Source organism: Rhinolophus sinicus, chromosome 4 (assembly GCF_057876585.1).
Source record: "Rhinolophus sinicus isolate RSI-liver-muscle chromosome 4, RSI-T2T, whole genome shotgun sequence".
In the NCBI taxonomy this organism is placed as follows: Eukaryota; Metazoa; Chordata; class Mammalia; order Chiroptera; family Rhinolophidae; genus Rhinolophus; species Rhinolophus sinicus.
Genome location: NC_142504.1, coordinates 106,361,466 through 106,376,263, shown reverse-complemented (window position 1 = coordinate 106,376,263; position 14,798 = coordinate 106,361,466). Strand labels below are relative to the sequence as shown.

Sequence of the window (14,798 nt, the reverse complement as noted above, 5' to 3'; positions counted from 1 at the left end):
ATCTGTTTCTTTGGGGTTTATTACTTGAATGTTCCTGGACCATGTGTGACCAGATTGGTCTTTGAATAAAATATGTCAAAATAAAGAAAAAGGAAAAGAAATTCCAAGCACAGTCTACTTTTAACCCAAACTCAAGCCCTGGCTCCATGCACTGTGCAGTTTCTCATCACTAGGGGGTGGTCTGGGACCCAGACTTATTCGGGAAAAGACGTAGGTGGTGTGACTGTTTCACTGGGAATTTCTTAAACTGAGTTCTGAAACTCCTTAAAAGAGAAGCTAACATGAGTTTCCCGATTGTTTTGACCAAGGCTTTGTCTTTGAGCCATGACCTATTACATGAGAATACTCAAGTGATCACACGGGAGGGTGTGGTCTGTCAGGTGACCCCATTTCTATTTTTAGCTACCTGTATAGGAGAAGCAGCCCAGATAATGACACACCATCAGGGAAGCCAGAATGCATGGGGAGTTCTCATTTCCAAGAAAATACATCCAACTCCGAGAAGTTACCACCCAGTCTGCTCCAGGACTTAGAATCAATGTTTAGGAGAAGAAAACTTGGAAAATAGATTTTTTTGGGGGGTGGGGTGGGGGGAGGAGGGGCTCTTTACAGTCAGTTCCCTACTTCTTTTTACAAACCCTTTAGTTCTCTCCTACCCTGTGTGAAATGAAGTGAGAAGCTGAGAAGCGGAGCTAGTAGGACGGTGAGTGTTGGGGCAGACCTCCTTCAGCCCCCTTTGCCATCCCATTTTCTCCTTCAGGTCACTAGTGACCTTAAAGATGATCTGGTCCTCTCGATTTCAGAGGAATAACTGCCTCCGACAGGCTGCCTTGTTCAGGGTCACACAGCTCACTGATGGTTTTGCTTTGAATGTCCAGCTTCAGGATTCCAAAGTGGGGTGCTCTTGGCACCTTTTCACTACAAGTCAACATACTCTCTTCAAGTTTTCAGTTGTGCTCCTGGTGGATCATTCCATTTGACAAAGGTTTGAGTAGTTTGACAGGATATTCAGTTTATGCTGTTCCTGCCCAGGATGTGTGTGTGTGTGTGTGTGTAATAATTGCAAAGGGTTAAAAAAACCAAAATCACAGTGCACGGGATCATTAGACTGAAGAACAACTTATTCAGATAGATAATAGATGATAGATTTTTCAAATATGCAAGACTAGTGAGGTTTTTTTAAACATAAATGCAAGTCAAAGTATTTTTTTTTAAATTCCTAGATGCTTTTTGTCAGCCATCAGATACAATTACAATTATGTGGACATCTTGGGAATTATTTGACATCAAAATATAGTTTTCAAAGTTACATAGTTCTCATACCTGAAACCTGTAAATTGTGCCTAAGCGTTTGTGTTACTCTTTATATTTATTTTTTAAAAATCAAGGCTACTTTTAGCAAAACTCATTAGCACCAATGGTTTAATTCACACTATGCAAAGAGCTTTAGGGACAGGAGTTACTCTATCCTCCAATCAAATCACGCAGGTTGATCCCACCTTTTAGGAAACCAATCTCCCCTCCTGCTCCTGCTATGCAAAGTCCTTCCTCTGGGGGAGCCGGTGGTATTGGTGATACTGGTTTGTATGGCTGTCTCCACGGCCCTTCATCCCAGTTCTCTAGCTGCCATTTCTCCTCGTCACCTTCCTCCTGTAACTCTTCCTCCCGCCCTTAAATCCTGTAACTCTTCCTCCCGCCCTCCCCACTTAAGGGCGGCAATTTACTTTCAGAGTCCAGAGTGCTAACCATTACACAATGGAACAAGGTAATTTACTTTCCATGATTTCAGCAGACTTTCTGAGGGCAGGGGTGGAAGATGTGGTTCCTAGATCAAAGCTACAGAGCTACTGGGGGATATCGTTTCAGTTCTCACTGGAACAGGAAGGCCACTGAGTTACACCTACTTCTGCACATGACTAGCTTCTCATGAAGCAATACTTGCTGCTCAGGGTGGGGGCAGTAGGGAAAAGCTTTGAGGTTACTAAAAGGAAACTGCCCAGAAGTTCCTCTTGCCTGGCAAACTCACGAACATCCAAGACTCACCGTACCTCTAATTAGATCATGAATCTCAGTAGGCTATTAAATTAATCACTCTCCCGGCGGCGTTAATGTAAGGCACTCAGCAGCACTCAAAATCTACACCTGGCATTAATTTCCTACTTTGCACCATTTCCTCTCCCAGGACAGCAGAGATCATGCTAAATGTCCCCGTATACTCTTACCACAGAACTGGCACAGAGGGGATGGTGTGTTCAAAAGGTGCCTGCCGATGAAAATCAGTTAAGATAGAATATTTTTGGTTTCATAATGAACACTCAGTAGCTTACATGATGAAAAACTAAACACAAAAGAGAATGGTGATAATTTTTAATGGTTTACAGCTACAGTATGCAGTTTGAAAAGTATATATACATGTATAAATATAATTATAGACCATAAATATCCATATGGCAAAGGATATGCCTCTAGGCACACACACACACAAATCTTTCCAACTAAATAAACTCACGCCTTAAGTAATACTGAAGAAAAATGGATGCTGAGGTAATTTTTTATCTAAAGTGACTATAGTCTATATTAAGACATTCTTACTATAAGAGTTCAAGTAGTTATAAAATCCTTGCCTCATAACCCAAAACTGTAACTTTAATAAACATTTTTAAACTAAACCAAAAATATTTTAATTATAAATAGGTAAAATAAATAAGATTATTATTGCTGAAATTGAATTATCACTTTTTTTAATATATATTTGGGGACTTTGTTGATAGCCTGGCCTTTTAATTAAAAAAATAATGCATGAAACCCTTCTCAGAATCTACACATCACTCTAATGCAAAATGTATATTTATGTATATAAATGGGATTCATTCTGGAAGAGGAATCTGTTCCATTTTTTTTTTTAAGTACATCCCAATTATGAAAACATGCCTAATTTCTCTTAAAAGATCACTATTTCTAGGATACACGCTAACTAGTATGAGAAAGGGAACTTCCGATTTTAGAAACTTTAGAAACACATTCATTTTCTTATGGTTACTTTAGAATATCTGTTTTACTAAGTTTTAATTACAGCAATAAGAAGTTGAATTCACTTTTTTAAAATTATTCCTGGTTATGCAAATTCTCCACGCTCTTTATATTTTAATATTCAACCGCAAGAATTTCACTGGCACCAAGAAACACTCTTATAACTTCTATCAAATATTTCAAAATACATACTTTTCAGTTAAGACCCACAGGGACACATTTACTTAAAGGTCACCTGAACAGAAGTAATACATAGCAAAGTCAAAAGAAACAAATTATCAAATTATTTGATATTTTGTAGTGACCTATGAAATCAACATTCATTATGACATTCAGTGTTCTCAGAATGAAAATTTTACTTTTAACAAGATAATATGTATATAAACCAGATATGACACATTGTTCTGGAGTTGTCATCCCAAAGTAGAAATAAAACTGAACATATTCTATTTCTTGGCCCCAGGCCACATTTTCATCATTTCGTCAATTCCTCTTACATTGTGCTAGGCAGCAACCTTCAGCAAAAATACTAGAACAATTCTCTAAGCAAAAACAAAACGTATAAATAATTCATTCTGTATTTTCAAAGCTCTTCAATTTTTGCTTTAAAATAAACAAAGTGGTTTTATAATGTTCTCGTTTCCCAAAGAATGACTTCTGGGAAACCTCTAGTAGAAATTCACTGTGATGTATTCCATCTTCATTTCCAAGGGCAAGTGAGAGCTCCTTCACATTCTTCTCCACTATAAGGCAGTCTCTTCTCTAATTGCTGAAATATGCACCTACTGGGGAATCTCATTTTAAAGGAGGCTCCTCATTAGAAGGCTTCAGAAGCAGTCAGGTTCCTGAGCGGAAGAGTTTGGATATTAGATTCAGAAGTTTCTGCCGGAAACTCAGTTTGTCTCCAATTCTCCTGAATTGAATGGCACACTCAACTTCGAGCTCTGAAAAGGAAAGCAAAACATGAGCATTGCACCGACAACATTCCAAACTGTAACCAGCAAGCGTGACAAGTTGAGTATTTATCCTGTGAAGCATTTCTCTTAAAAAGTTAGCTTCACTACACCTGTTTTCTTAATGTGAGATGGAAAACACACACACGTGACATATACTAAGGCACTGTGACTCATAAACCAAAGAAAAACAAGTTAAGGTAAAAATAGACATCTACTTTGAAATCTTTTTTTAAAAAAAGAATACTGGATGAGGCAATTGTTATGTTACCTTGAAACACAAAGTTTTAATATGTCAAATACCACAGAATTAGTGATACTTTGCCAACCTCAGGCAAAGGATGTCATCCTTTTTTCACTCACTTAAGGTTGGTTGGGGAACAGAATATGCCAAACACAGCAGAACAGATGTCAATTACCACAGAGTCAGTGAGACTTTGGCAGCCTCAGGTGATGTCATCCTTTTTTATCTCATTTAAGGTGGGTTGGGGAACAGAAGTCAAATTCTAAAATCTTCAGTGTTGTTTTCAAATAGGACTTATTCTTTAAATGGCGATAACACATAGCTCAGATTATGCCCTCATTTATAGGCAAATCTAAAGGTATTCTTTTCCTTATTTAAAAAACCTCTAAAAATTTCTCATAAAAGACTTATAAAACCATATTCTAAAATTAACCCCACATTCTCTAAAATAATTCAGAAGTTTAAATTTTACTCTAAACCAAATTCTTCCTCCAAACCCAACCTCTATCAATCCACTGCCTTCACGGAGACAACTGAAGCAGAAAATAAGTAATATTTACTTCACACATTTACTACTTTTTTAGGATACAGATATTGTAATCAACTGGATATTAATTTAAGAAAAATATTGCTTATCATCTAATTTCCAAGTAAATTTTTTAAGCAAGTGAAATTAACACCAAATATATACTGACCATAATTTCAATTTTGTGGATATTTCAATGAGCAACTCAGGGTCTTTTGGTCCACTTCAAGATCATGACCACGAACATTAAAAGTTATTATGATGGGCCAGCCCGGTGGCTCAGGTGGTGGGAGCCCCGTGCTCCTAATGCCTAGTACTCCTAATGCCTAGGTCACCGGTTGGATTCCCATATGGGCCAGTAAGCTGCGCCCTCTACAGCTAAGATTGTGAACAATGGCACTCCCTAGAGCTGGGCTGCTGTTGAGCGGCCAGTGGCCAGCACAAGCAGCATGAGTGGCCGGCAGCCAGCAAGAGCCTCCGTGAGCTGCCAACCTACGGCGACTGACTACCTCAACCTGCAGGAGCGCGAGGCTCATAATACCAGCATGGGCCAGGGAACTGTGTCCTATACAACTAGACTGAGAAACAACGGCTTGAAGGTGGGTGGGTGGGGGAGGCGGAAGGGTAAAAAAAAGGTCAGTATGACTACAAATTGAAATCTGGTTTTATTTTGTAAACAGACCCTGCAAAGACCCTATTTAGGCTCAAAATGAAAAGCTGTAAATTTATAATAAAGGGTATTTTAAAATTCTCTCTTTACAAGAGCCGGGTGAAATTTTCATAATCTCTAACAAGAGACCTAATGAATATCCTAAGGTGCCATTCTTTATAAGATACAAATCAAACATTTAGAGAGGTATTGAATGAATTTGAATTTACAGTCATGTTCTTTGCAGTAAGTGGGATATATTAACCTACCATCCTTAAAAAAAAAATTATGCTGCATACAATTTTGGAAGCCCTGAATTATAAGCGGAAAAATTACCCCTTGCACTCATCCCCCCAAAAAAGGCAGAAAAGAGCCCCTATTTGTTTCCTTAATCTTTTTGTTACAGTTACACATCTATAAATGTACTTTAAAAATTGTAACTATGTGTGGTCATGGATGTTAACTAAACTTACTGTGGTAATTATTTCACAATACACACACATATCAAATTATTATGTTGTACCCCTAAAATTAATACAATGCTATATGTCACTTGTATCTCAACTTTTACATATAGTACTATCTAATTAAGTTTAAGAGGGACCTTTCTACTCTTCCTTGTTCTTGGGAACTAAGTAAGTTGGCTGGATAAAGTTTACGCACAAGTGTACCTTTCCAAAACATGGTCAGAACTATTGGACATCACAAAAGATTTTAGAAAAATTATTCCCTCCCAAGCAAGGCCAGAGAGAGCAGTCTGGTGCCAACTTAGCCATGGCCAAATTGCCAATGCACCCCTTCCTTTGCAAGTCCCTAGGGCTCTATAAAATGAAACTAAGTTAAAAAGGGGGCCTATTACTAGCTGATGTAACAGCAGTATGGCCCACACGAAGTTTTGAGGCCAAAGCTTTGCTGCCTTTTTGCTACTGCCCCTTAACAGATGACTGCCTTGTTTGATAAGATTTATAAAAAGGGCGCGGGGGTGGGATGGGGGGGTGGGAGCTGACCTTAAGTTATTTGATGGTGCTACGGGGGTGCGGGGGAGAGGAATGGAAGGATCTTAAAAACTGGGGACCAACTGCTGCTCTTTCTCCCTACTCCGCAACTAATATCGATTGTTTCAAACGTTATACAATGTACTCTTAACAAAGAAGCAAGACTTTCTGGGCCCCTGAATGCAATGGGCCCTTTGCGGCCTCCACCACTCTTCAGCCGGTTGTGGAAGAGCTGCGATCCTATCAAGCGTCCTCACTGCTTTTGTTCCTGTTGGGAGTGAAGCGAGTGATAATGCTCGGAGCAGGGCCCTCGACGGCCCACGACGCCCCACGACTCAGGAGGGTGAGGCCCTGCCGTAGGAAGTGCTGGGCGGCCAGGCGGCTCCCGGAGCTTCTCCCTTCCCCACCTGCTGGGATAATGACTTTTCCTCGTTGCTGACGCCCGCACTTGCACTTTTTCCCCCGGTGGCCCTGAGGCAGGGCAAGTAGGGACACGAGGCGCGCGTAGAAGAGATTTTTTGCATCCGCTAAAACGCAGCTGCATCCCAATCCCAGACCGGGCTCCCTCCCTCGCCGTCTCCACGGTCCTAGGTAAAACCCCTGAAGAACTTCCAGTAGGCGCCCTTACAACACGTGCAAGGACGCAGACCCCGCCGGACCTTGAGGCCCAGAGCAGACTGACTGACCCCACCCAAACTGAGATCTCGACCGCGGCCCCGGCCCCCACCCCGGCCAGGATCGCCGCGGACCCCATCTGGTCCCTACCTGCCGGGGCCCGCGGTGGGCTCGGCTGCGCGTTCTTACGCGCCTTCCTCCCAGGCATCTCCGCAAGCAGCCGGCGGGAAGTCTGCTGCAGACCTCCGGGGAACTCAGTCCCCCAACCTTGGGTTGCAACGTTGGGTCTGCAGGACGCGAGCTGTGAGCCGGACGGGCGGACCGAACTCAGTGAGCACCTGAGAACCTGGGGTTCTGGGGAAACGCAAGAGCCCAAGCTCACGTTTTTACAGGGACTTCCCGATGACGTAGCGAAACTAGACGCCAGGCCCGCCCCTCTCCCCGCCCCGCGAGCCGCAGTGGCTCGGGGTGCGCGCGCCTGGCCTGGGGTGGGGGTGTGGGAACCCCGCGCCACCTCGCGCCACCTCGCGAACACGTTCCCGACCGGCGGCGGCGCCGACCCTCGGCGGGAGGTGCAGGGCGCTTGGCGGGCGAGACCTTGCCCAGTCCCGAAATCACTTCTGTAACAAACGGGGTGAGGGAGGAAGGGGTGGGGACGGAGAATCTGAGGTGGAGTCAGCGGCAGTTGTAGCGGGGTTCAGGAGTCCGGGGAGGAGAAAGGTTTTCCTAGCAGGCAAGTTGGGGGTGGAGAGGCCGGGAACTTCGCCCTTATCATAAATGGGCAATTATAGACTTCTGTAAACAAACCCCCCAAAGAGTTTGGAAAGGCAAGTTTTTTACACTCGGAGAGCGTGGGTAGTTTCAGGAAAGTGCAGTGAAGAGAAGTTTAATAACAGTAGGCATGATGCCAGAGGCCATGTGAGTAAATAAAGTACCAGATTGAAACTTGGGAAGTTAGCTACAAATTGAAACACTGTTTTGATTTGGAAGTGCGTGCGTGTGTGTGTGTGTGTGTGTGTGTGTGTGTGTGTGTGTCAAGAGGGGGCTTCCTCTCTGGATAGGTCGATATTGCTCATTCCGGATGCTAAGTAACCTAAAAAAAAAAAAGTGCTTTATCCTACAGAAAACTTTCAAATGCTTCTGTGGAGGGAGGAATGAGCTACCTGGGAGTATGAAGGTAATTTGCACAATGTGTGGCTGGCCCTTGACTAATTCCATTATTATAAAAAGAAGTAATTCGGGTTAGTTAACAAGTATTGAGGTCCGCTTCATGCTCAGGGCTTTTAAGCGGGCATTTTCTCCTGTCCTCAAAACAACGCCAAGAAACGGGCATTTTTACCCTGGTGGTGTTGCGCAATTCACAGGTGCAAAACTGAGGTTTACCGAGATGAAGTGAATTATTCAAGCTCACGGAGGCAGAAAGCAGTGCCAGGATCTGAACCCAGGCAGGCCCACACGGAGCCAGAGCTGTTGTCCACTACAGCCTTCCCGTGACCAGTTTCTGAGAAAATGTGTGCTGCTTATTAGCCCGGCTATTTCATGCAGAGGTTGCAAATTGGCTGCTTAGAGCTGCGTGGCTTCCTAGTAGAAGTGTTTGGCTCACAGGATTGGTCTGCAGAATGTCTTGTGAACGTTTGCATTGGTTACCAACATTTAAAATTGAGAGACTGCATTAAAACCCTGGATTTCTGGCGTCCTTTGGAAACTCAGAAGCTCCTCAAACTTGCGATCCGTATTCCAAATGTGCTTCTTCCCTTAGGGAGCTGGAGGCCCTGTCAGCCACACTCCCTGCTGTTTGTTTTCTCATTTACATTATCTGGCCCCAGTAGGCAGTTGAGCTTGTTTATTTACCTGAAATCATTCAATCAACACAAATCTGCGACTATTTATTTTGGCTTGCTCCAGCAGAAGTATAGACAACACTGGAAGCATGGAACAAAACTGCGATTGAGTTTAAACAACTTCGTTTTGAGTGTGGTAAACACATTGGGAGTAAGAGAATTCGGGAGTTTTCTACCACGTGACAAAGAAAGCCCTGCGGAGCTGCTGGAGAGCCCAAAACCACTGCGGCTCTCCTCAAGGCTCGTTCTGGTGAACCTCATACTGAAGGAACATCATTAACTTTCTGATAGGATAAATTAGTAAACTTCTGAGACAATCATGGAGGCGGAAAGGCAATGAGAACATTCAACAAAAGAAAAACAAATTATGTCATTGTTTACCTACAAAGGGTGTGTCAATCCGGTCCTGAAACTTTAGCATTATAAAAGCCTGTTGGTCACGTGGTCCACACAAACCTAGGCAGGCTGTGTCTTTTAGAGAATTGCAAATTCGGAAGAAAAGAAAGGAGCAAGTGGGGGGACGTGGGCTTCAGAGAGGGGTCAAAATCAGCCATTTATGGAGGACTTTCTAAGATGTTGAATTTGAGACACCTCACAGTCTTTTTTTTCAGACGCAACATTCTATTAAGGGAAATCGAAGCTGAATGTGAAAAGGCTTTCTTAACTATCTACAGAGGGTGCCCCAAAAATGGATACACATTTTAAGAAAGGAAAACTACTAAAATTGTAATACTCAATATATACCGATAACCAAAGATGAACACACGTCACATTTGACTTCTGCAATTAGAAGGGGTGCTCAAAGTGGTTACTATCAGCGTCCAGACACTTCTGATGACGGTAAACTACTGCTTGAGCAACGCTGACCAAAGTGGCCATTTGTATACATTTTTTGGCACCCCCAGTACGTCTCTGGAAAAGTGATGTATCATTTAATAAGAACTTGCAAGAAATATAAACATGGAGGTATTTTGACCACTGGTGCTGATAAAATAAAATTTTCTCATGAAGCATTAAAATCCCCTATTATGTTTTTTGTTGTTGTTGTTGTTGTTGTTGTTGTTTTGGGGACTGGTGAGAGTGACAATTTTTTTAACTACTACTACTATTACCAGATATAAGTTTTGTTCAACAATGACAATGCAAATCTGGTCATGCTTGTGTTGTCACTTCCCATGTTAAAAAAATATATACTGGAAAACAAAACAGCAAACATGATTAGTAATAGAATAGTCACTCATATAGGATGTGGAAAATAGGATTTAACAGGAAGACAAGAAGACATGAGAGATGAATAACGGGGAAATTTAAAGGAAGCCTGTGAAGAATTATACGTATAGGCTATAAACCTAAGTCTGTTGATTCCTGTAAAAGGGGACTTGTTTGTCTTTTCCTGTAGAGCATGTTTGTTAACACGAAATCACCCTGATGCATTAATTGATTAAATCTTTCTTTAAGACAGACCCTGGGTTAGGCTCCGGGGAGAAAGTGCTTTCCAGCCCCCATGGAACCTGTGTTGAAAAGAGCAATACCTTACAAACGCATGGTGCGAAAGCCTGCCTTGTTCAAGTTCGCCTGTGATTCTGGAGATCTAGCCGGCCTTAACATTCTGCTGCTTAAACATACTGGTGGTGCTGAAGCTTCTGGTCTATGGACGAGGCTAGAGGCTGATACAGGTAACCACACAGGCAGGTACAATAAGATGTGCCTAGAGCTGGGCCAGGGAAATTATTGCAGACCATGGGAGGTCAATGAAGCAAGAAAGGGCATCTACATAGAGACTTGAGGCATAAATAGGAGTTGGCCAAGCAATGAGGCTGAAGGGAAGAAGTGTGTTCCCTGCAGAGAGTGAAGAGCACTGGGAAATGGGGAGAGGTAAATGGGGAGAGAAGCTGCCTGAGGAATTTGGGTATTATTGTGGAAGCAGCGGGGGTGGGGGGAACCACTGAAGGTTTTAAGGAGGTGGGCGATATGATCAGATTCTAGAGAGCTCACCCTGGCTGCAGTGTGACTAGATTAGTTGAGCTGAGACTGGAGACAGTGTGACTAGTGAAGGTCCTGCTGGAATTCTCATACCTGATGGTAGTGTCAACAGACTCACTGTTTTAACCGCTCTTATTAAAAGTCTCACATTTCCTGACTGGGACAGGACCCCCTTCTATTAGAGCAAGACTTGATATTTTTCAGCATAAATGTAATTGACATCTTCACCTATATTAGTGTTCTGGGGCTGCCATCACAAAGCACCACAAACTGGATGATTTAAAACAATGGAAATTTATTCTTGCACCGTTCTGGAGGCTGGGAGGCTGAAATCAAGGTGTCAGCGGGGCCATGCTCTCTCTGAGGGCTCCAGGGGAAGAATCCTCCTTTGCCAATTCCAATTTGTGGCGGTTCCTGCAACACTGGACTTCTAGATGTATCCCTCCAGGGTCTGTCCTGGTCTTTACATGACCTTCCCCTCTTTGTGTCTGTGTTCAAATTTCCCTCTTCTTATAAAGACATCAGTCATTGCATTAGGGCCCCCACCAATCCCATAGGACCTCATTTTAACTTGATTACATCTGCAAAGACCCTACTTCCAAATAAGGTCACATTCATAGGTTGGCAGGTGGGCGGTAGTGGGGAATTAGGACTTCAACATATTTTGGGGGGGACTCATCTCAATCTATAACATCTCCCTTTACCAATTGCCTTTTTAAAAAAGTTCTATGTACTCGAATAAACCTTTCCTCTTATTTGTAATTTGTACTTTTCTTTTCTTTTTTTTTTTTTTAAGGAGGGTGCAGCTCACAGTGGCCCATGCAGGGATCAAGCCGGCAACCTTGGTGTTATTAGCACCACGCTCTAACCAACTGAGATAACTGGCTACCCCTGTAATTTGCACATTTTAGAAACCAAAATTCCCTTAGTAAACTTGACAATGGATTTAAGCAGCCTGAAATAAAGCTCAAAAGCAGTATAGATAATGTAAGAAATAAGATGCCTCCTGAGGGAACAGGTTTAGAAGATAGGTATACCCTGTACATTCGAAGCTGGAGGTTGTGGTGTGACCCCATCCTCACCCCACCCAGGCTTGCCACTCAACAAGTTTTCCATATATGCTTTTATGAAGCTGGAAAGTAAATTTAATTTCTTTAGTGCAATATATAAGCAGGTTATAAAATGTGGAAAACAGAGGAGAAATTTTATTTTCATTTCCCAAAGTTTCTATTCATTTTATTCTCCCTCGTTTACTAATTATTTTCCATTTGTTTGTTTCTTTTTTCTGGATTATCACTGATAACGATCATCAAGCAGGTTTGTGCTTTTTAACTGAAAAGATTCCAGAAGAGAAATGAGCAGTCATATGTTCAACAGCACCAGCTGAAGGATGGAGAGAGGTCGGGACTGCCTGAAGATTGAAATGCACTGCATTTAATGTAGTTTCAACAAGTAAATAAATCCAACTAGCACAGAGGATTTAATAGAATAAACTATTCATAAATATTATGTTCATTAGAATCTTATTCATTATGATAAAATCACTTTAGGTAGTTACTATCGAATGACTACTAGGAAGGTAATTCAGTCCTGTGTGAGAGTAGAAAGTAATTATTGTCCCAGTGTAATCTGTGTAAATACAACTTCAGAATCAATTGATGAACTTATTTAAAATGCAGACCTGATCTCAGACTAATAAATGACAATCTTTGGGGCCTTAGCCCGGAAATATTCATTTTAACAAGCTTCTAAGATGATGTTGGTACATGAATGGAGATGAGGAAAAAGCACTTCAGAAATGATATCTGACCTCATGTAGCTTTTAGTCTAGTTCAAGAAATAACAATGTTATGAATTAGCAGCAAATAAATGAAAATGGATTATAATTTATTTTGATGTTGTAACACGTGGAAATATTTTTACACAGCAGTTCAGTGAACATAATTTGTATTTTGTATACTTTTCTGGTTGAGTGTTATATTTCACCATGTCAACAATCTATGTAGGGGAAGAAAAAAAGGGGGCCTTGTTAATTATTCTCGAAAATAAAAGAAGCCACAACCCCTAGGAAAAATAGGCTCAGGACAAAAGGATAAAAACACACAATCGACCCATGGCATTTGCCCTGTGGAAGGAGAAAGAGGCAGAACTAAAATGTGTGATTGTCATGAGCCCCGGGAGGCAGAAGGGGCAGAACAAAAACAGTTGGTGAGAAGAGGGGAACAGGGAATTAGGAGATGTTTTGAGTGTCTGGAAGCTTTGAGTGTTATTACCAGCAAACAGAATTGTTATCCAGCTGTGTGGATAATTGACAGTTGCTGCCTTCAAGGGTGGGGGAAGGGGGGATACAATTTCACTTCTGCATATAGATAGACTTAGAAATGGATGAAGGCTGAGTTCTAGATTACCATCATTCGTGCCTAATCGAATCCACAATCCCTCCCACACCGTGGATTGAGTGTCACTAATACAGAGGAACTGTGAACCCTGGGAGGGCAGCAGAACACCAACACGTGTGATACCAACCTCCCCCGGCTTCTTCCTCAAACTCACTGAGCTCCTTCCTGCTTCGGGGACATGGCCCTTGACTCTGCCCAGAATGCTCTTTCTCCTGATTTTTCCATGTCTACATACTTTTGGCCACTAGGGTCTCAGAACAAATGCTATTTTCTTAGACAGGCCCTCCCAGATTATCTCATCTAAAATGGCCCCTCCCCACCCACCAAAGGACTATCCACCATGAAATCTATTTTATTTAGTTGCCTGACTTGTTTGTTGTCAGGAACTTCCCCTTTTGAGAGCAAAATCCACGTGAGCTCAGACCTTACATGACTGTTCTCCACTATGCCCAGTGCCCAGACCCATAGTGCTAGGCTCATGGTAGACACTTGACAAATGCAGTATTTGTTGAGTAAATGCATGGATTTTGTGGGGTATGTTGAGAAGGAACTTCTCTAAAAAATTTTGTGGACTAAGATTCCAGTTCTCCACACACAGATGAGAAAACCCAAGCTAAAAAAGGTTAAGTCATTTGCCTAAATTCACAGAGCTAATAGAGTAATTAAAGTTCTTGGTTGACAGAACAGTTGACAACAATCAGAAGAGATCACAGACAATGGACATTTAAAATAAGCCTCTCCTTTTTGTTGTTGTTTTTCTATAAAAGTGTTTGTCTTTACCAATAAACCTCTAGAATTAAACGGTTAGAAACTCAGGGGTGGCCAGTTAGCTCAGTTGGTTAGAGCGTGGTGCTGATAACACCAAGGTTGCCTGTTTGATCCCCGCATGGGCCACTGTGGGCTGTGCCCTCCTTAAAAAGAAGAAGAAGAAGAAGAGGAAGAGGAAGAGGAAGAGGAAGAGGAAGAAGAGGAATCAACACCATTAAGAATTAGCATCGTCCGAAGCATTCTGGTTTTCCTTGTTCATCTCTTGGCCCTCCTCCTGGAACAGGCCATTCCAAAGTCACCGACTTCTTACTCTTCCCCTACAAAATCTCATGCATTCTCACAGCCCATTCTCATAGATTTTGTCCAATACCACCCACATTTCAAACATGGAATTTTCCCACATCCACCTGCATGTTCTCAAACTTCAAATGTGTATGGTTCAAAAGTGAACACTGAGTCCTCTTGGAGTCTCCACTCATCCTGCAGATTTGAAGTCTCCACACACAGCACCATCCTCTGCCCTCCATCCCCGCCCCCTCCAGAGGCTCAAGCCTAAGACCCAAGACCCACGCCCCTAGGCACCTTCAAGCCAATCAGTGGGAAGTCGTTCTGATCTCCCCTTGACTCTCTGCATTCCAGCCATTACCCCCTCTTACCTGGGCTAATGTAAGGGGCCTTCTCCCTGGCCTTCCTCCACCACACCTACCCCTCTTCTCTCTATTCCTCACACTGCAGCCAGTGTGACTTTCTTTAATACTAATTTCCCCATGCCCCTTCTTAAAGCCCTCTATCCAT

At 42.5% G+C, this 14,798-nt stretch overlaps 1 protein-coding gene and 1 long non-coding RNA gene across 2 annotated transcripts; one reads left to right on the top strand and one right to left on the bottom strand.

The window, feature by feature from the left end:
- Positions 1–2,352: 2,352 nt before the first annotated feature.
- On the bottom strand, positions 2,353–7,582 carry PMAIP1 (phorbol-12-myristate-13-acetate-induced protein 1). The gene is made up of 2 exons (XM_019729355.3): positions 7,163–7,582; positions 2,353–3,974 (listed from the first exon to the last, which is right to left on the bottom strand). Exons 1-2 carry the CDS (start codon positions 7,218–7,220, stop codon positions 3,868–3,870), a joined length of 165 nt encoding a protein of 54 aa, XP_019584914.1. The 5' UTR covers positions 7,221–7,582; the 3' UTR covers positions 2,353–3,867.
- LOC141573130 (uncharacterized) lies at positions 7,512–12,635 on the top strand. The gene is made up of 4 exons (XR_012498725.2): positions 7,512–7,634; positions 8,136–8,189; positions 10,312–10,529; positions 12,154–12,635. It is a non-coding gene; the product is annotated as an uncharacterized LOC141573130 (long non-coding RNA).
- The last annotated feature ends 2,163 nt before the right edge of the window (positions 12,636–14,798 follow it).